We start from the raw sequence: 21,422 nt of genomic DNA on the forward strand, positions 1-21,422 counted from the left end.
AACCGAAATTTTCGATATTCCCAATTTCAAGACCGATTCCAAATCAAAATTTCGGAAATCTCAATTTTGGGATAGAGCTATTCTCACCGTTGCTTCAAATGCTTTATTATTCGATTGTAATGGAAATGGTTGTATTAAGTGTTTCGTAGCCAGGAAAGCATAAATGCAATGTTTGGATACTGGTGATTGGGTTCCATATTACGTACCCATAATTCTGGTAGGAACACAAACCTGTGAAACCAAGAAACTAGTATTTTTGTTCTACTTTAGTATTCGAAACCGTAAACCAACTGAAACCGAATTGAAATCGACGTAAATTAAATTGTATGAGTTTAATAATAAATTTAAACAGAATCGTACTGAACCAAATAATTGATATTTTTCCCTTTCGATATGATTTCGATTTGAATTTGAGGAGAATATAACTATACAAGGAAAATAAATCGGGTCGGATGATCGGATTCCAATCCATATCATAATTTAACAGATTGAATATAGGACAATCCGAACCATATTCGACCCGTTTACAGGCCCCAGATTGAACAGATTCAGTGCGCAGATTGAGAATAAAAGATTTTCTTTCTTCCTTCCTCCTCCTACTTGAAAAATAAAAATAAAATAAAAAAGAAATAGGAAAAAAGAGTTTTCTTCGTCTTCCTTTCGAGTGTGTCTGCGAGGGTGTTGGTGAAAAGCTAGGAGATGAAGCTGGGGTTTGAAGAATCGAAGGTGGTGTTTGGACTGCTGAGAGCAGAGCAGCGCCCGATCGAAGAGATCGTCTCTGAGTTCAACTCCACATTCTCTCATGGCCGCCAATTCACTCCCTGCTTCTCTCTCTCCATTCTTTTACAGGTCTCTCTCTCTCTCTTTCTTTGGTGCCTGCTTTAGGACAAACATTGAGAGGTGCCCAATTTCATTTCTTTACAAAATTAGAGGAAAAACCCTAAATCCCTTACCATCAGGGCTGTGTTAGGGTTTATGTGCAATTGGATTTGGGTATCAATTATTGGTTTTTTTTTTTTAATAATTTGCATGTATGATTATGGATACCCAAGAGTGGAGACATCAATTGGATATCAACTGAATTTGTGTTTATGGTTTTATGTGTTAAAGATGTTGGCTTTTGTGTGGCATAATTTTTGTGATGTGGGATTCTAACAAGTTTGGTGCGATTCCCAGGACAAGAAGATGCTGAGCTCCACTCAGCGTTTGATTGCCTTCGCTATTCTTCAGCAGGCCTATTCATCCCAGAAACCTTCTGCAAATCCGTTCATTAATTTACTTATAAACGTAAGCATTGCGCTTTTTTCATTCAAGAATTGGTAATTCATTAGTCTTGGTTTAGTCTTGGTTGCTTTGTTGTTCACAAAGGATGATTGGTATCTGATTGACATCAGTTTCTTGTATCTATATGCTATGCATGTTGCAACATGTTGCAACCAAGATACGTAAAGTTGCAAGGAACCTCACTTTTTGTTCGAAAGGGCTCTTTTGAATCATTTACCATGATATCAACCCCATTGCAATGTTGATCCTTATCACAACTAAGATATGAAACATGTCCAGAATTTACCCATCGCAATGTTGATCTTTATCACAACTAAGATATGAAACATGTCCAGAATTTACCTTCGTGTATGCTATCTGCCTCATCGTTTAAGATTCAGTCAAATTTTAAATTAGGAACTAAACTGATTGTTGTTTCCTTTTGGTTTTCCCCAATGTGTACATCGGTTTTTAATATGTGTAATAGATCTAATGCTGATCTTTCACCTTTTTGATACTTGAATCACTTGAGTTGTTGGGTTTATCGTATTCTTATAAATTAAATCACTCAACAAAAAAGAAATACTCTTATGATATATGTAAAAGAAAGGACTCAACTCAACTAAGACACTGGCAAGAGCTGAATAAAATGGTTTGAAGGCCATAATTTCTAGATTTTTAGGTTTGATCTGGTCACCTACATGGCCATTTAGTTCAATTCGGGGCTGATAACGCCTACGATCAGTTTCAGATTTCTATATGAAGAAATTACTAGATCACAGTAAACATAGAGAATGTAAACATGGAAGTATGAAAACTTTGATGAGCTTGTGGTTTCAAATAATTTATCAATATTTTTCTTTATAGTTCTTCTACTTGTTATGATTCTGTTACCAATTTGAAGCAATAGTTAAGCGACGGACCATTCTTTGAAATGACAGGAGGTTGAATCTACGCTTAACAGCTTATTTGGCACTAAAGTTGCTTTCTTGATACTATAGTACAATAACATCATAATCTGCTTTCTTATTAAAGAAACTTCATCATTTGTTAATGTGAGCTTTTTATGCTTGGGTTGCAGGCTGCATGTGATGTCGAAGCCGAAAAGTATGAGAGGGCACTTGTTCTGCAGCTATTACAGCTGTTTGGCTCTGATGGCTCTAGTGATGGCAAAGAGGTACTCCATTATTTTTTACTCTTTTGATTCGTTAAGCTGAATTATGTTGTTGATATAATTCTACAAACTTTTGCTTTTCTGTTTGTACCTGTGACACAAAACTGCAAACCAACATGAATTTTTGAGTTTTTTTTTTTTTCTTTCCCCCCCAAGGAATGTTGCTAAATTAGCATTGCAAATTTACAATGAATCTGACTAAGACTATGCCTGTTGGCCTGGGTCAAAGCATAAGGCCTTTTTGGTCCGAAGATATTGCAGATGGCATATAATGTTCAATAAAAAAAGATAAAGAAGTCAGGATGTGAATCTATTGTGTATGTATTAAGAGTCAATGCATTTGGATCTTAGAAAAACCTTTAGTTTTTTAAGTCCTAATTTTAATGAGTCTTTTATTATTTTAAGGAAGCTTTCTAGTATTTTTTGGAATCACCGAGTTCTATTTGAAGCTTATAAATATGGCTATCTCTTGTAAAGCAAATCAAAATTTGGATGTCTGAAATTGAAGTTTTATCTTGCAGCTGTTGGCTCATCAAATTTTGATAAAAAAAGCTCATCTTGTGCTGGTCCTATGTAGGTTATTGTTGTAAGATTATTTTCTCTCGTGGATTCTTCTCTCAAAATTACAAATGTTGTTAGATAGAGAACCTGAATTTCCTATATCCTACCAAGCATTCATACCAACTTTTCATTTTCTCAATAATTCCATCAGGAAAGGAAAACCCCATCAGGACACTTTGAAGTCTTGTTTATTATCTGCTCAAGTTTTGCTTTTATATGTGGGATTGGTTGTTTTATTAGTTGTTGGCTTTGATAAATTCGAAGTACATTTAAATGAAATGTTAGTATTAGAAACCATTTTTACTACACCAAAGTGAACTGTAACCAGCGGCTTTATTACTTTGTTTAGTTACTGCTTCATCATCTTATCTTGAATGCTTTTCTTCAAGATTATGTATATCTGAAGGAGAATTGTCTGTTTCAGATTCTTAAACAGTCTGCTGCAGAGTACATCAAAAGTTTTGATCCTTCAGTACATGTAAGTTATGTGACCTATGTATATTTTACTATTAAATACACTCGCAGTTGGTAATCTTTCAAGTCTACACAGGATCCACACTGCATTCAGGGATTTTGTTTAACAGTGTTGAGAAACATTCTTAGTCTATGGTTATAATAGATATCTTTCAATTGTCCTCACTGTCAGGCATTTCCGCAACATGAACAGTTGCAGCAGCAGTACGCTGATAAAGTCCATCCAGAACGATTTATTTCTCCATTCAAGGATGCTTCCGTCAGAAATGTGGTTGCAGACCCTGATGTTCCTCGTGGTTGTGATGTTAACTCATTAGAGTACGACCCTGAACAATAGATAGTTTTTTTGTGTGTCTTCTTTTCTCTTTCTCCATATGACATTAAAAATCATGGTCTAGGTTTGATATACAAACTGGAGCAAAACCTAAAATTGGATCTGGAGATAGAGATGAGACGGTGCTTGGCTTGCTATCCAATTTAGCGCTGGAAGGGTTAGGTCCTCACTGGAACAGGCCTATTCCACCTAGGCTCCCAGTTCAGAATGATGAAGTAAGACATAGGGGTATATTTATTGATTATTTATAGGGCTTACTTGTTTACTTGATTTCACTTGTCAAACATGTTTCAGCTAGTGTGGCTTAACCCTGTGGACAATCATGAACTTTTATGGGATGATGGAATGTGTATTGATACTAGCAGAGGGGCAGCTGTCAGGTACTTGATTGCAAAAGCTTTAAAGGGACCACTTGCGCCTGCACAACAAGAGGTGCCGACATGTATATACTTTATACCCTTCATATATTTGATGTATCTTAAGCAATATGATATTAAAAATGCATTTATACTTCTATGTATCAGTCCTAATGTTGATTGAATGAATCTTTTCATATCATTTAGTCAAGTCATATGCTATGCGTCTAGCATTTTATTAATGTGGGTCCTAGGATTTAGTGTATGAACCATTGTTGGGTTGGTCATTTCATGGTTGTGGTATATGCATGAATCAAATAGTATAATATAATGAGAATGGGGCAGTACTTTGCACTAGAAAGCAAAGAGAGAAAGAAAGGGGGGGGGGGAATAATACCGATGAACCATCTTTGCCCATACCAAGCCCATCCTACTTGGTTTGGAATGCTGAGGTACCTTATTTTCAATGGGGAATAACCTTTTTATCAAGGCGAGGTTGAATTGGGCATGTGTTTCATTATTTGTTGAGAAGTACTGTGTTGGTGGAAAAAGGGCAAAAGCTCTGTGGAATTATTGTGTCATAGCTATTCTTTTATGGAATTGGTTGGGAAGAAATTTAAAGTTTTCAATGGAGGAGGAGGTGGTTTTTTCATTATGGGAGAGACTACCCTTTCGGCTTCATTCTTGTCCACTGATGCAATTTTGCATTGGCTTTATTATCAGAATGGGAGAGGGATGATTCTGGAGGACCTGAAAAAGATTTACGTACAACAAGACTCTTAAGCAATACTGAGATTTGGCATCCCAAATCCCAAACTTATTAAGTGGGGAGGGTTAGAATATTGGTTGCCCAATCCAGCCATGGAATGATTTTTTTTTTTATAGGATTTTGGTGAGGCTAGAAGTCGTAGTGATGCCTGGCCTCAGAACAAAACGCTGAAACTTGAAAGTAGGCCCTTCCTGTTTGGACCCCAAGGTTTATATGTATAGATCAACTAGAGCTGAATTAGTGTTAGGATTTTGGAGTTTTGGAGTCAATTAGAAATGATACCTTGAAGCATCTTTGAATTTAGCGTTGTTTCTAAATTTAGTGTTATCTGGGGAAATTTATGTGGCCGGGATATAGTCCAGTTTGTAGTGGCACTTGGACATGTCTACTAAAGTGGTTGCCCTATGGTCTCATTCTCCATCCCGCAAATAATATACTTGATAAAATAAATTATTAACGATAGAGGGTTCTTGATGGCTTCATTTAACTGAGGAGTTCATATTATTTGATTTTATATCTTACGTCAGTCATTTTGAAGGAAGAGATGACCTAATGCTTTGCCTTTCCTTGTCCAGCAAGTCTTGTTGGAGCTGGCAAATGACCCAAAACTTGTATATCACTGTGGGCTGACACCAAGAAAGCTACCGGTAAGTGTTGTCACATAAATCTCAGTCAACAACATTAGTATGATTTAATCTAATACCTGTATAATTCCTCAATTGTTGTTTTCAGGAATTGGTGGAAAATAATCCCGTTATTGCAGTTGAAGTCCTCACCAAGCTGATAAAATCCCCTGAAATTGCAGGGTATGTCTTCAGTTTCTATGATTACCTTGCGTGTCTAATTCTACAGAGAATACGAGATTATTTTTTATACCTGTTCCTATTTTCTTTTGTAAACTTTAAACTTCCTCATTTTCAAGGTTTTTATGCTCTGTAAAAATTTTGTTTGTGGCCACAGATACTTTACAGTGCTTGTCAATATGGACATGAGTCTGCACTCAATGGAAGTGGTGAACAGGCTTACTACAGCAGTTGAACTTCCTTCCGGGTTCATACACATGTACATAACAAATTGTATATCATCTTGTGAGAACATCAAGGTACTTGCTCACACCTTGCCTCTGGACTGTGGTTATAAGTATTCTAAGATTCAAAGGCACAGTTCAAGTCTTGATGCAAACAGTTGAATTGTAATGAGTTTCAGATTGTTTTTTCCTTTAATGGTTCCATGCTATAATACTAATTGGGAGATAAGTAAAAGGGGTAGATTTTTGTTAGGAGGAGAAATTTTGAATAGGCTGGCTAGATTCGTTAAGGATGTGCATGGTGGTAGGTTATTAGGTCAGTGGCTTCTTTTGGTGTCAGTGCAGTGGCCTTAGGGTTTAGGGTTAGGAAGAAGATTTGTGTGCGTGATGCATTCTTCAATGCCAACCATGCCATGTCAGCAAATGCCATCTAATTGGATAAAGGTTTGTCAATGGAAGGAATAGAGTATAAACACAAGGATGATGCTTAGGATGGGTTGAGGCGTTCTGATGTTGAAGGATGCGAATGAGGAGACTAAGTTTGAGTGATAATAAGATTTGTTTTCCGTCTTGTTTAAGTGTTCATGCATCTATGTTTTTCTGTTTGATCTTGCAATACATTTCTTACCTAGTGCATTGCTTCAAATACATTTGTTATCTTACCTGAGTGTAACTTCCCTGTCTGCAATTTCATCCTAATAATGTTTAGGAGCTATTACGTTTATTATGATGAGGTTTAGAAGCTATGTAGTGAGCCTGCTTGAACAGGGGAAATTTGTCGCTCTTTCTTTAAAATCCTGCTTCCCCCTATTCTCCGTTCAAGATGTTCAAATGAGGGATTATCTATTTAAGGTTCTTTTAGGGCCCTGCATTTTTAGGAAAGTGATGCAAAACAACATGCTAGTGTTTGCTGATTGAACTGAGTAATATAGGTTGGTTAGGGTTCCTTAGTTGAAGGCGCAAGGGGACATGTGCATTCTCTTTTATTCTTCAATTAGGCTGGCTTTTACTGTAGTGTAAACTATTACTTGTTAAAGTCGTCGTGGTTTTATTTGGTTTTCCCAAACCCTCCCATAAAGTAAAGCTATGAAGTTGTCAATGTGTGTGTAGCATTGTGCATGCTTCACGAGCTCAAAATGAGCTGTCTGTTTTGATTATAATTCTTTCTTCCTCCCTCACTCGCTGTCAGAAGGTATTAGATGATGGTTTTTGTTTGTTGGTACCAAACTCTTATTTTGTATGTTCCTTAAGCAGTTTTGGATATTTTACTCTCAGGATAAATACATGCAGAACAGACTTGTGAGACTTGTTTGCGTGTTTCTTCAGAGCCTTATCCGAAACGACATTATCAATGGTCTGTCACTCTCTACTTGCAATTCATTGTTATATTGGTCATTTGATTTTGATTGAACACGCATGCTTGATGTAGAAACAGTCAATCAATGGGATGCTAAGTACATTTGTTGTATGAACAGTTGAAGTAACAGTTTTTAATCTCAACGTTATGTTGCTTACTTTTGTTGATGGCCGTCTTTGCAGTTAAGGATCTTTTCATCGAAGTCCAAGCTTTTTGCATAGAGTTCTCGCGGATTAGGGAAGCAGCGGCACTGTTTAGGCTCCTAAAGTCCTTGGAATGATTACGTTGTTTATTTCTTCGCAAGATTGTTACTCTTGTATGATGAGCAATTTATTTTTTTCTGTATGTTTCGCGGATTTTTCTCTCAGCTTGTAGATAGATAATGTCTTCTCTTCATTTAGATTTTAGAGGTCATTTAATGAAATTTTCTTTTCTTCATGTTGGTATTGTTGCTTTGTTCTCCTCTTGTGTGATTAAAACAGAGTAGTGTTATTTAGACGCACAAAAATAACACTCAACTTAGAGATTGTTTCAATTTTGTAGTCTATATAAATTTTTGTCCTGCATGTTGGGCAGCAATGCATTGGTAATCAAAGGCATAAACATGGGGGAAAAAATAAAAATTATAGCTTTTGCAATGACAGTAAATATTAATCACTCGTCCTTTCGCTCCTTACACATCCATGTTTAATTTAGACAGCTTATTTTGTTTGGTTTAATTAATTTGATTGTTAGAAATAAAAGGGGTGTGTAGGAGAAGAAAACAAGAATTTACATGACACGGGTTCATAGCCACGTGGTCTTGTGTTAATGAAATAAAAACATGGACAAAAATTCACGTTCTTCAATTTATTGACATGGGACACTACTGTGACGATGAGCCTGTGTCATGTGTGTTATTCTCGAAAACTATGAGTAATATCATGAAATTTCTATTGCTAATATTCAAATCGATGCTTTTTCCCTTCATTTTCCCTTTTTCCTTTTAACATAACTAAGGGTGCGAACTAGATTTTTGTATCGGGAAATTTATCTTTCCTAATATTAATAGGTTTTGATTACGAATTATACCTTCCATTGCAATTTTTAATCATTTAGATTCAAAATTTTGTACCTAATTTCATAAATGATAATTTTTAAATGTCACTAGTACTACGGTCATGTAGTATTTTTTTTTCTTTGTGAATGAAAGGTCTTAGCTCGAATCTTGTAGATGACAAATTTGAGACTAGTTATTCCCTCACCCTAGTGTAAAAATATCATTTGTACTAAGAATAAAATAAAAATTCTAATTATAAGCCCAATCGTTGCGTAGTCAGGATTTTCAAATAATGGGGTCATAATAACAACGAAAAAAGCTTCATTGGATCATTTCGTTGAGCACCTAGTAGGTATTTAAGAATTCTTGTCAACATATGCCAAAAGTTTATGCTAACTTATGTCGACAACTACTATTATTTGTAGACTTGTTGAGAGTATATACATGATATTGTAGAGTGATGTTGAAGGATGCCAAGGCTTTCGACTAAAGTATTTCATACAAGAGAGAAAAGGAATACAAATATGATAGAAGAAAATAGGAGGAGGAGGAGGAGGTTGTAATTTAATTTGCCTTAAGTGTTTATAGGTGTCAAATACAATATACAAAACAAACATATATGGAGCTTTTGAAGTTGTTTGGATCAAGGACAACCAATGACCCATGCTAGCTCCGTCATTGATCACTTGAGTAGACTGAAATGGCATGTCTTTGAGAAAATGGATATAAGGTCATCTCTTATGGCTGGACATTCCACTCGTTATGCGCAGCTAAGCATCGTCTTCTTCATATTCTTTTATAATCCAAGTTGGAACTGAAATCAGAGTTGTATGAAGTAGTGAGAGAAATTGCAATGGAAGAATATGAAGTAGTGAGGATATGGAACTCAATGCACATCATTTATTCACACGTGAAGCTAAAGATAAGAGGTGTCACGTCGAGACAAACTTAATAAAAAATCTAGAGAGTTTCTTACGAACTGACACGTTTCACTCGAAAATCATATTAATAAAATGATAAAGATTCAATCATAATAAAAGATATCACGTCAAGAAAAATCTATTCAGAAATCTCGAAAGTTGCTCACGAACTGTCAGATGTCACTCGAAAAACCATATTTGAGAAATGCTAAAGATTCAATCATGACAAGGTGCCGCGCAGAGCAAAATCTTATCTGAGATCTTGCTACATGGTTCATTAAAGGCTAAAAATGACACGGGCCACGTTTAGCCCTGAACCACAGGAGATGGCTTAAGCAAGGTCAAAACAAAGGTAGTCGGTTTAGCTGCTTGCTGGTTAAGCAATCCGAATGAAGTTCTACATTCAAAGGAGTACGTCTATGTTTTGCTTTACGAATCTGGTTTTTTTATTTTATTTTTCAATCTATGCATTTCTGGTTTTGCCTTATTTTTATTATATATATAAATAGCTGATCTTTATTTGTTGTCTTTTAAAATACTTCAGAGTATTTCATATTCTGAGCGTTTTAACCGTTAGATCTTTGTTTGAAAATATAAAAATTAAAATTCAACGGTTAAAACACCCGAAGTACCAGATACTCGGAGAGAGCACTCCAAAAGTTTTTGGTATAATACAATAACAAACTTTGTTTATAAAGCAAGCTTAAAGTATCCAACAAGGTGGAACTTTATTCATTCATATTATATAACCTCACCAACTGAAGGTACAGAACCCCACTAATCCTTGGCAAATCAAAGCCAAGTGCACTGGTTCCTAACCAGCATCATACAATAATTAATACTTCTAATTATTTTATACCAAATCCAAGCCAAGCAACTAAACATAAAAAGCAATAATATTAATCAACATGTAATTAAATTAGTGTCCTCCTAATTGAGCTGAATGTCCGACTGATAGGCAGCCCCAGCCTTCCAATCAGCAGGGATGACTTTGTTTGCCTGCACCCATTTCACCTCTGCACTGCCACTCACTTGGAACCTCAAGCTAAGGGACCCCATTGGTGGGGTTGGAAGGTCCCACACTGCTCCATATGCTCTCCTCATTGGCCTCCATTGCTGGCAATCCTCCTGCCCCAACAAAAGTAAAAAATATTTTTAATCAGACCAGTAATGTTACACGAATCACATTTACGAAATATCAATAACATGGTAAGTTGTATTTGAAATATTGAGTTGCAGTTGAATTTTTACCTGCCAAACCTCAACAGCTGTTATGTCATTTACCCCAGCAACATCCTGAATGACTATGGCAAGGTATTGAGGATATTTACTGTGTTCATGGACTTTAAACACAATGTTGTTACCAGAGAACTTGCAAGGGATCCTTCTGTATTCGATTTCAACGACACCGGAAGCAAATAATACCTCAGACGAAGCTGGATTGGTTGCCAACTTTGCATAAGCTCTTGCGCTGAAGATAAAGTCAGTTCTGTCGCCTTCGCCGTAGTCAGTCACCGCCGCAGTTACCCCATCACTGCTGCAATGCTGAGGGACCTTGCACCTCACCTGATGAAACCACACTCACTATTAACTACAGTATACTTAATTATGTTAATTATCGATATGATTAATTTAAAAAAGCCCGCCCGGCATGATTACTTGTATATGCTTAGTGCTAATCAACATGAGTATTACTGTTCTTTTCGTCACATACTAAATTATTGAGAACTTTGAGGAAGTGGATGTACCTGGTAGCATGCACCACAGCCAGTTCCGTTCCTCCACAGCCCAGAAACTGCGGTTACTTGACCGTCGTTGATCTTTCTTCCATATTCTCCAAACCCACAAGCTCCAGCTGCATCAGTAATATACCACTGTGAATATGCATATATCATAATCAAATATACTTATGTGCATGGAAATATTCTTTTGTCACACTATCTGATGACTTAACGTGGTTATGTTATCAAACTGTAAATCTAAACTTTTATAATGTTGAAGTTATCTAGAATGCAAATATACTTACATGGTCAACATGTTGCAAGTCTGGTAGAGAATGTTACACTACTATACATTTAATAGTTTTCTTTTGCATGATAAGCTAATATGTTATTTTCGCATGCTATCAATCAAAATCACATGTTCAAAAACAGTTCTACTTGAACAATGCTTTTGATTAACAGTCTAGCAACAAAACTGTCATGCACACGCACAAATATATTATGAACGTAAACATCGATTAGTAAGAAAGCTACACATACTTGGGGTCCCGTAGCAGTCTGGGCTACCATAGTAGGTTGCTCTAGAGGAAACAAATGCGTCTTGAGAGGTACATAGTGCAGGCAACAGTAACATGATACAAAGAAACCAAGTTATGTCCTTAAGGAAAAACTCCATGTCTCTGTGTGACAAAGTTTTTCCTAGACAATGCAAGGAAGTTAATTATCGCAAAGTAAGACGATAATCAGATAGATTAAGCAAATGAGTTTAGGAGGGTTGTGAGAGCAAAGGTATCTTAGTCCCAATATTTATAGTCGAGGCAGGGGGGAGGGTGCATGCTGAGGTGGTACATACCTTTTCTTCCACTTTGGAACTACAGGGTGCAAAAGAAATAGGAGAGCTCTGGAGTTTTGGATTAGATTGATAACGTGTACTTTCACGTTGGGCCTCCGATGTTGATCCGTTTGGTGGGCGGGACTGGATAGGTAAAGTCTGAGTCCAGTCTCGTCTCACGTAGTCTCAATAATTTTGGAAAAAAATTACTGTTTCTAATAGTGGGATAGTTGTCAAATGTAAACTCTCGTCTTATCATTATTAAATTCATCAAAAAGACTATCAATTTTAAATGGGATGTATGAAAACATATTACTATGTGTTAGTGGAGGGAATATTATATAATTCACAAATAGCCGAGCTGAACATTTTCTCTCGTTCCTTGAATGTGCAGGTTTAATTAAGTTAGGGTGTTCTTAAACTATCATTACATTTGGGACCATTCTGTGTCTATTCCTCCCTAGTTGTGTAGGTTGGACGAAAACCAATACTTATGTACCTTGCGTACAAATTATTACTAATAACAATTGAGACACTTAAGAGCATGATTGTTCATACTATATGGCTGTAATTAATCGCGTTATGAGAGAGACAAAATTTACGATCGATGACGGTGAAGTTTTCCTAGAGATAAAAACCAAAGCCTCCAGAGAGGGGATGAGGACCGTTTCTAGTTTTTGTAGTAACAATTAACGAGTCTATTGGGGCGACGTAGTATGAGCTCTGCTTTGTTTGCAATACAAATCACCTATTTTTTGCTCTTCCCTCGTTCCAATCCTTCCAAGAATGCCTGCTCCAATTTTTTCTGCTTTCTCTAGTTTTATTTCTATGGCCGATTTGAAAGACTTCAGTGTGACTTGCCCATTTATTTTTTGCCAACATTGTCTGGTGATGACTCCTAGTTGCTATTACACGATTCTTTTCCGCTAGTATGAGCAATTGGATCATTGGAGATTGACTGTTCTTCGTACCCTTCCTTTGTTCTATAGATTCTCAGATCATTGCTAGATGTGGAGAGTTCAATGGTAGCGCGAATTCAATTCGTGTGGATGGTTATGAATTAGGGTTATGGATTAATTTATAATTTTGGTTGTTTTGAGTTATGTGGGCTTGGATGCGGTTTATGCTAGATTTACTTGTTATGGATCTTTAATTGTTAGTTTAGTCATTTGCATTTGTTGTTTTTACAGTTATGTTAAAATTCGTGTCTTATACATGTCTTACAATTAGATTCGCTACCTATATGCAATATTAAGGTTATAGCCGAGAAACTGATCCCATTACTTTTTTAAATGTGTCACATGATTTAAATGAGTGGAAATGACTTTCAATTGGGAACTGGTAGATTATCCTTGAGATATTTAATTGGTGTTTTGAGTCAAATACCGAGAGCTATGGGATATAAACAAGTGGACTGATTGAAACCCCAAAGCCATCGTCGTGTTTGGTTGTAACGCACTGACATGCCGAGTGACCGAGTACGTCTATCAGATTCAGACTCACTCGGAGTGACTAAAAACCAAGGCATTAACCTCTAATGCCGTGTCAAAGTTTAAGATTAGAGGATGAGCACTTATAATTTCCCTGGTTAATTGGGTTTAAGATTTTGACACGTTTGGCTTCAACCAACCAAAACAAGAGAAATTTATTTGAAAAAGTTAATGAAGGGAGAACTTTGACATGTTTAACTTTTAAAACAGTCAGTAGGATCCTCTCTAGATTCTCCAATCATATCCGTTCATTGCACATCGTACGGTTTGAAATCATTGTAAATTTTTTTATTTAAAATTGAATATAAATACTACCTAACAAAAACTAATCGTACGATGTACGATGAACGGATTTGATTTGAGAATCCCTAGAATCCTCACAAAGAGGATCCGGCGAGAATCGTCTCTCTTAAAACAGGTCTACCCTTCTCCGCGTTACGTCAATCGGAGAGGGAGAGTGACGTAATGACCAAAACTAGGATAAGTTTCGAGTCGAGGTGAGGTGAGGGGAAGCAATGGCTAATGAGGTCCAATCAGAGTAGGCTTCCTGTCCAAATCCCAAATGGGGGGTAGGTGAATCGTCATCCTTTGCCCTCCATCTGCCTTGTTGCAAGCATATCATTTCTCTGTGCTGAGTTCGTAAGCACTTGGACGTCTGTTTAAATTCTGTAATACGAGATTAGCGACCAATCATTTCCTTCATTATCTTAACCACTATCACAAACATTCGTACCTTCAAATGTGATCCTGCTGGTGTTCCCTCTTCTTCAAGATTGTACTAGACGCAACAGTGTGCCGACGTGGGACGCAGATGATTAATTACAAATTAACAAAAAATCAGCAAACGCAGATGATTAAAAGTCAAAAGAAAAACACTTGCTTTCGTTTCAACTGTTTTACACAGATGGTTCTTTGTGCTTGATATAAGTTTAGGCTATGTATTATGCATTGCTTTGCTGGAAAATATTTGTGTTACCACTTGGAAGCTGGATGCCCAGTTTTTCCCGTGCATGGTGCAACTCTTGCCCGAGCATTCTCCACGACAATCACCGCATAAACTTCAACCTGAAATCACAAGTTTGAATGCACAACGCGCAATGAGATATCACAATCGTCACAAATTTGAAGTTTAACTCCATTACCATTCATTCAACATCAATTTAGAACATGTACAAAACTTACCTAATTTGGATCAACATAGTGCATTGATATTAACTAGTCTTTGATTAAAGTATTTAGCATTTGCAGCATAGACACACTTTCTGCTGTTTTGACCTCAGCAAAAGCACTTTTTTAATTAGCGCTTTAGGCAAAGCATATTCTCTGATCTAAGCTTGTTGATCCAGCACTTGTAATAAAAAATTACACAACTACGGGCAAGAAGACAGACTTCACGAACCCAGTAATAACACACTTGTTTCAACTACAATGATGCAAACTTTCCAAACATGTATTAACTAATTTGTTCTCAATGATTATACCATGGTTCTAGGAGGGAGTTCCAACTCAAAGAAAGTGACTCACCATAAAATGGGCTAAAAAAATGACATCACTTGCATAAATGGGGCAACCACTTAGAGCAAATAATGGAAGAGAATCGGTGGACACAGTCCACTGAGTATGTGTACGGTTAATATCACCAAATCTTCTACTTTCTCACCTCTCTCTTACACTTGTAAATTGGGTTGAAAAGGAAAGAAGAAAGGGTGATGTTTGTTGGAGACAACCAAAATTACAAACAATAAAACATACCATCCACCAAAACCTCATTAGTCATCTTCACTCCCAAATTTACCAATCAACAAACGAAAAAAAGGACAGCACCTCTGCCAAGTGTCTCCTTACTGAATCATAAGGAGAAATAGTGGTAAAGGTGGTATGGCCATGAAAAGAACAAGCAATTACTTTGCAAATCCAGAACCAAATTGTCCTCATACTAGAGCAATGGAATGGTTGAGAATTAAAACTGGGAGAGATTGTGAGTAGTGAAATTTTGAAAAGGCATATAAATGATACCAAACAACAATAACAACATAGCCTTTTCCCACTAAGTGGGGTCGGCTATATGAATCCTAGAACACCATAGCGCTTGGTTTTGTGTCATGTCTTTTGTTAGATCTAAGTACTCTAAGTCTTTTCTTAGAGTGTCTTCCAAAGTTTTCCTAGGTCTTCCTCTACCCCTTCGGCCTTAGACCTCTGTCCTGTAGTCGCATCTTCTAATCGGAGCGTCTGTAGGCCTTCATTGCACATATCTAAACCACCATAACCGATTTTCTCTCATCTTTCCTTCAATTTCGGCTACTCCTACTTTATCTCGGATATCCTCATTCCTAATCTTATCCTTTCTCGTGTGCCCACACATCCAACAAAGCATCTTCATCTCCGTTACACCCATTTTATGTACGTGTTGATGGTTCACCGCCCAACATTCCGTGCCATACAGCATAGCTGACCTTATTACCGTCATATAAAATTTTCCCTTGAGCTTCAGTGGCATACGACGGTCACACAACACGCCAGATGCACTCTTCCACTTCATCCATCCAGAGAGAGATTTCCTAGTCAACAGAAAGTAAAGATCCAAAAACCCTAGTTACTCTTCCATACTAGGCTTTTCAGATTATTGTGGCCATCGTACCATAGCATATGAGGCGACCAAATAAGCTAAAAAGAAGTACAATGTCGATGTTATGGCATGATGTTCCATGGTACTACCCAAGAACATGGAGTTTTCCAAACTCACAAGGGGTTGGTGTGGATGAGGGAAAAGGGAGTGCTTTATCAAATAACCAGAACTTTACACGTAAAAAGTCAAACCTAGTCGTTCCAAATGAGCCAATCACAACCCGACTAATCATCGTCCAGGAGATGACAAGTAATCACAAGCAGCGTAAATCAGTCCAGAAAGCTTGGGACAATTGCTGACTACAGTACACACTTAAACATTGATACACTCCAACATTAGTATACGGTAAATTTCATGTAATGAGCAACAGAAATGAATCATCCCATAACATACAATCTGAAAGTATCTTGTTATTGCCCTGTACCTGAATATTCCTTCTGATAAGAATTCCAAGTCTTCCTATGGAATAAGTTGTGCTTTTTTAAGGTCTGAGACAACTCCCCTGTCTTCGGTACTCCTTTCATTGTACAGTACCTGGAAATTAATTTGAAATGGGTGACATATGTTTGGTATGAGTTAGACAAAAATGTATTAACTCCTATTTGAAATACCTTGTCAATGATGCCATAGTCAACTGCCTCACTTGGACTAAAATATTTTGGACGCCTAATGTCTGCTTCAATTTGCTCAGTTGACTTTCCCACATGCTTTGCGAAGAGTTTAACCTAAAACATAAATCAGACAATAAAACACTGAGTTGATAGGTCACCTAAGGCACTTCTTTTGTTGGTATGAAATTATGCATGTCAATTTCTACGCTCCAATGCAAAGTTCTATACAATTAGTCACTTCTATACTCACCGAACATACCACAATTAGTCATTTCTGTACTCACAGCACATATTACATCATGCTCCAAGAATAATATTTTATAAAGTTCATTTTGAAGGGAAAAAGGGGGTTCCTCTCCATGTACAAGATTGTGTTAGTTCTTTCGTCTTTTGATTGATAGATTTGTTTCATCTCTTTGTTTCATTCCTCCATGTCAATTTCTACTTTCAGGTGTGTGCAGCAGTGTCTAACACTGAAATGGACACGACTTGCATAGGACATGGAAAAATACATATTTTGGATATTGTGGAGTGTCCTTCGATTTTATTGACCATTTTCTTTTGGATACAGCTGGGATACGGTTAGGACACAGTTGTCAGCTTGTAATTATTTCAAAACTACATAGGTCAAATCGAAATGTGTAAAACTATAATGTCAAATTATAGTATTTAAACGATATGTTAAACAGTTAAAGGCTCAACCATCTCCCTATTCTCTCTCTCTGTTTGAAAACCATACAGGGACCTAGCGCTTTTACTTTGTTGCAGAACTAGAGGAGAAAGCCTGAGAAAGCTCCTTGAACTGAATGAGAAGAGGAGATTACCTTCTATTCTATGCAATTTTAAGTCTATTGTCTTTTATTATATTTAAACTATATTATTGTTAATTTATGATTATTATTATTTTAATTACCGTGTTTTTGGCCATATTCAAGTCCAAATTTTTGGAAATCATCCCTGGAACCCATGTCCATTGAACATAGACCAGGACTGTGAAGTAGATGCTGAAATTAATTGAGTCTTTTTTTTTTTCTTCTTTTTGTTTACATTCCTGAGCTATATTTTTGAACTTGTACAGAGAGTTAAGTTAATTCCTGGTTTATTATAAATACTCCAAAAATCAATCCACATCCAAGATAGAAAACATATCCACCTACTACACAAAAGAGAAAAATTATAGAAATGAAATGAGCTAATTGAAAAATCTCTCCCATTCTTTGAAACTTTTGAATAACCATAAACATCTAACCAGCATTCAAACTAGTCAATGTGAACAGAGTGAAGGATGGCAAGAAATATGTTTGTGACCACTAATCTTACCAACTCGTCTTTAACATTCCTCACTTCCTTTCTTGCAAGTTCAATATCTGTTGCTTGACCTTGAAACCTCGCAATCGGCTACAGATAGATAAACAAAGAAGAGAAAAGTTCAGGTAAGAATTTAATACATGTATAAGTTCCACTTAACCAGATAAAAAAGTACAAATCCCAGCCTTCCAACAAAAATTAAGAAACACATTAGATAATACACCATCATGAAGCTCAACAAATTAGTGATAAAGATCAAACCTGCTTCATCATGATTGTTGATGAGGGTAAAGCAGAACGGTTTCCCTTTGCACCAGCAGCCAAAAGTAAGGCAGCTTCTCCCCAAGCATTACCAACACAAAGAGTAAATATAGGTGGCTTGACATACCTGCGGTGAATAGAAATTAAGTTCGACCTTTAGGGCAAAAATTCAGATCACCTCTTAAATTCAGTGAATACAAACTAGAACTGATCAACACGATAAGATAATTAAATGCATGACATAACAGAATAACATAAAGATGGATAACCTCATGACATCATATATTGCAAAAGCCTCTGTTTCATAACCCAACTTCTCCCCACCCTGAAGAATACAAGATAAGAATCAAATAAAATGAACAGCTATTATATGGAATAAAAGAAGAAAAACAAACAAGGCGCCATTTTTGAACAATCTTCATTGTTCACAGTAAATGTGGCAAGAAGCGTAATATGAGAATTGCTAAATAATTAAGAAGCAAGCACCCTTGTTTCGGTCAAAGTATCTAGTGGAAGAAAAAAGGCTTACATCTCAAGAAAGCAAGAATTATCTATCTCCTAAGCCAACTACTGCCAAATTGATTAAACAGCATAGTTACCGTAACAGAACTTGAATTACACTTACAGTTACAACTATGAAAGAAGTCATGTAAAAGCAACCCAAAATTATAAAGGATAAGAGAAGAATAAAAGTGTAGTTACAAATTATACAGTATTTAACTACAGTTCTTTCTAAAAATTATTGGTGATAATACTGCTGCCACCAATGAAGACATTACCATACAATCTCACAACCACCATAATCCCATCACAAACCTTCTCCTTTGCAACCACCATAAGTTGGCATCACCTATGATCATATCAGAACTACCATTTTCATACATCGGAAGTTTGCAACAATCCCATTAACCCTACCACAACTAACTCCAGTACCATCACCAACATCTAAGCAACTGCTGACGTGAAATCTATCAGTACTACTACCAAACTCCAACACAAGTTATTTCCTGTCTTTTATAATACACTCTCCAATTACTACCAACTGATGAACTGACCGATAATAAGAGAAAAACATAGACATCCCTACAAAAGTGACAATGGAGGTGAAGTCATTTTGTCACACTACCCTCCCCAAATCTACCTTTTCACCATCAACAAACATTGAACCACTCGTCTTCTACCTATCCCTAGTATCAAGAGTTAACAATTAAAGCGTGGGTGTTCATTATTGACTTCGGGTGTGCTTCGAAGATGCCAATGTGTGAAACAAGCAGGCATTAGAACTAAAGCTAGCTGAAAATAAACGAAAGAGTCTCGACTGCTGACCTTGGTTGTTCCTGTGGAATTAATGTACAAGTAAATGGGCTTCGTGTCGTCTTCGTACTGAAGGTAGAGAAACTCGGCAAGTATCAACTCCGTCACCGAAGGAACAAGTGACATGCCCAAGTACACTATTCGGTTTTTGTATAGATATGATGCCAGGTCCGGAGGCGGCTGCTCCCATGCACTTCCTCTTTGAAATGGAATAACCTAAACACACAAATTTCAATTCGATTTCGAAATTTCAAACTTCATTACACAATAATTGAAACCAACATGACCCACAATCTCAAATTCCATCCAGTTAAATTTGAATTGAGCTGAAATTTTACTACTAAATCGAAAGAATCAGTAAAACACACACACAAGGTGAGAGTAAAACGCATGAAGGTAATTAGGGGGAGTACCATGGTGACGACGCCGCGTTTGAGTTTGGAGCCATGAGACGACGCTGGATTGAGGGAGGAAGGGCGGAGCTTGTGGCCGGAGAAGTCGGAGGAGAGGCTGTTGCCGGCGAAGGGAGAGAGGAAGCTGGTGGACAGGGAGGCTTTGGTAGGGGAATGACACGACGTCAGATGGGGGCGGGTAGTGTTCAGGGCTCGGGGAGTGGTGGGCGTTGCTAACATGCGCGTGTGGAGCGCGAAGCTGGAAGCTGTGGTGGCCACCTCCATTGATGAGTTTCGAGCTTTGGTTAACAGGTGAACTCAGTATCCAAATAAAAGGAGATATCGAAACCAAATAAAGTGGGCTCTTTTGGTTTTTGGGCTATAAAATGTTTAGCCCATAACATAGGACATCCGAGCCCAATATGACCTTTCGCTCAACTTTATATTTACACTGAGAGGTGGAATATCCACGATATTCGAATTTAAGATCTCTTATTTACATGAAAATTTTAATTTATTAGTGAAAAATAAATAAAGTTGAAGGAAAAAAGAAAACAAGTACGAGAATTGGTGAAATTCCAACTATTTGGCTATAATCACCATGAACCTGTCAATAGCCGGATTTACCTAAAACTATGATTAATATTTGGCTAAGAAAACTCGTTACATGACGGTGTAACATTATTTCACAAATTATTTTCAAAGATCTTGTTCGCTCATGAAGCAGTGAGTTAAGAGAAAAATTGTGCTCGATCGTGTGAAACACTAAAATTTAGTGGTGGGCATTAAATCAACCGAACAATCCAAATCGACCGATCCAAACTGCTTTCGTCAGTTTAGTATCATTTTGACCAAGAAAAAATTCAAACAATTTAAAAACCGAACTGATTTTGTGTTGCTTTATTTCACTCTTGAAATTGACCAAAACTAAACCGAACTGATCATATATTTTTTTAATTATAATTTTACTTATTTTATACATATCAACAAATCATAGGTTATTTGGACGTCTAACCATACGTACATTAAAAGTGTTCAACATATTATAAGTTTTAGAGACTATTAACAATTAGGAGCTTTAAGCTTATAGGTGATAGGTTATTTGTAGTTTAAGCTTATGCGTGTTTGTAACTAATAAATCGTTTGCTAACATAACACTTTATTTAATTGAGACTTAGTCCTAGCTCACTTGATGAAAATTTGTGTTACAAAAACTTAATTTTTTGATCGAATTGGAATGTGTGAGGTCTATAGATGTTTAGAAAATTAAAACTCTTTAAATGTTGGACATTTTTATTTAATTTGTAGGGAATAGGCTTAAACCGACCAAACCAAAACGATTAACAATGGTTTGGTTTCTATTGTGATGTTGGACAAAACCAAACCAAACTAAACTATTAAATGCTATTTGGTTTAGTGATATTTTTTTATGTTAAACCGAACCGCGCCCACCCTTGCTTTAATTGTTGTTGTTGTTGTTGTTGTTGAAGTATTAATATTAACAATAAACACCACGTTTTCATTTCAAAGAACTTGTTATTTTGACAAACAATAGAATAATTTACACGAAATTCATGAATGAATTTGAACCCG

General features: G+C 36.7%; 3 protein-coding genes across 3 annotated transcripts; 1 reads left to right on the plus strand and 2 right to left on the minus strand.

Annotated features, from left to right (window-relative positions):
• Positions 1 to 370: 370 nt before the first annotated feature.
• On the plus strand, positions 371 to 7,753 carry LOC103403697 (uncharacterized). Its single transcript, XM_008342537.4, has 12 exons — positions 371 to 849; positions 1,177 to 1,287; positions 2,345 to 2,440; positions 3,423 to 3,476; positions 3,645 to 3,790; positions 3,871 to 4,021; positions 4,101 to 4,238; positions 5,507 to 5,578; positions 5,664 to 5,737; positions 5,892 to 6,033; positions 7,234 to 7,312; positions 7,498 to 7,753. The coding sequence occupies exons 1-12, from the start codon at positions 700 to 702 to the stop codon at positions 7,593 to 7,595; spliced, it is 1,311 nt and encodes a 436-aa protein (XP_008340759.2). The 5' UTR covers positions 371 to 699; the 3' UTR covers positions 7,596 to 7,753.
• Positions 7,754 to 9,983: 2,230 nt separating this feature from the next.
• On the minus strand, positions 9,984 to 11,846 carry LOC103403698 (expansin-like B1). The gene is made up of 4 exons (XM_008342538.4): positions 11,536 to 11,846; positions 11,023 to 11,129; positions 10,526 to 10,840; positions 9,984 to 10,402 (listed from the first exon to the last, which is right to left on the minus strand). Exons 1-4 carry the CDS (start codon positions 11,669 to 11,671, stop codon positions 10,205 to 10,207), a joined length of 756 nt encoding a protein of 251 aa, XP_008340760.2. The 5' UTR covers positions 11,672 to 11,846; the 3' UTR covers positions 9,984 to 10,204.
• A 2,325-nt stretch (positions 11,847 to 14,171) lies between these two features.
• On the minus strand, positions 14,172 to 20,171 carry LOC103403699 (ATP-dependent Clp protease proteolytic subunit-related protein 4, chloroplastic-like). The gene is made up of 8 exons (XM_008342539.4): positions 19,851 to 20,171; positions 19,450 to 19,653; positions 18,393 to 18,448; positions 18,124 to 18,250; positions 17,875 to 17,952; positions 16,555 to 16,668; positions 16,368 to 16,477; positions 14,172 to 14,382 (listed from the first exon to the last, which is right to left on the minus strand). The coding sequence occupies exons 1-7, from the start codon at positions 20,112 to 20,114 to the stop codon at positions 16,403 to 16,405; spliced, it is 918 nt and encodes a 305-aa protein (XP_008340761.2). The 5' UTR covers positions 20,115 to 20,171; the 3' UTR covers positions 14,172 to 14,382; positions 16,368 to 16,402.
• Positions 20,172 to 21,422: the final 1,251 nt, after the last annotated feature.

Source organism: Malus domestica, chromosome 04, assembly GCF_042453785.1.
Source record: "Malus domestica chromosome 04, GDT2T_hap1".
NCBI classification, from domain to species: Eukaryota; Viridiplantae; Streptophyta; class Magnoliopsida; order Rosales; family Rosaceae; genus Malus; species Malus domestica.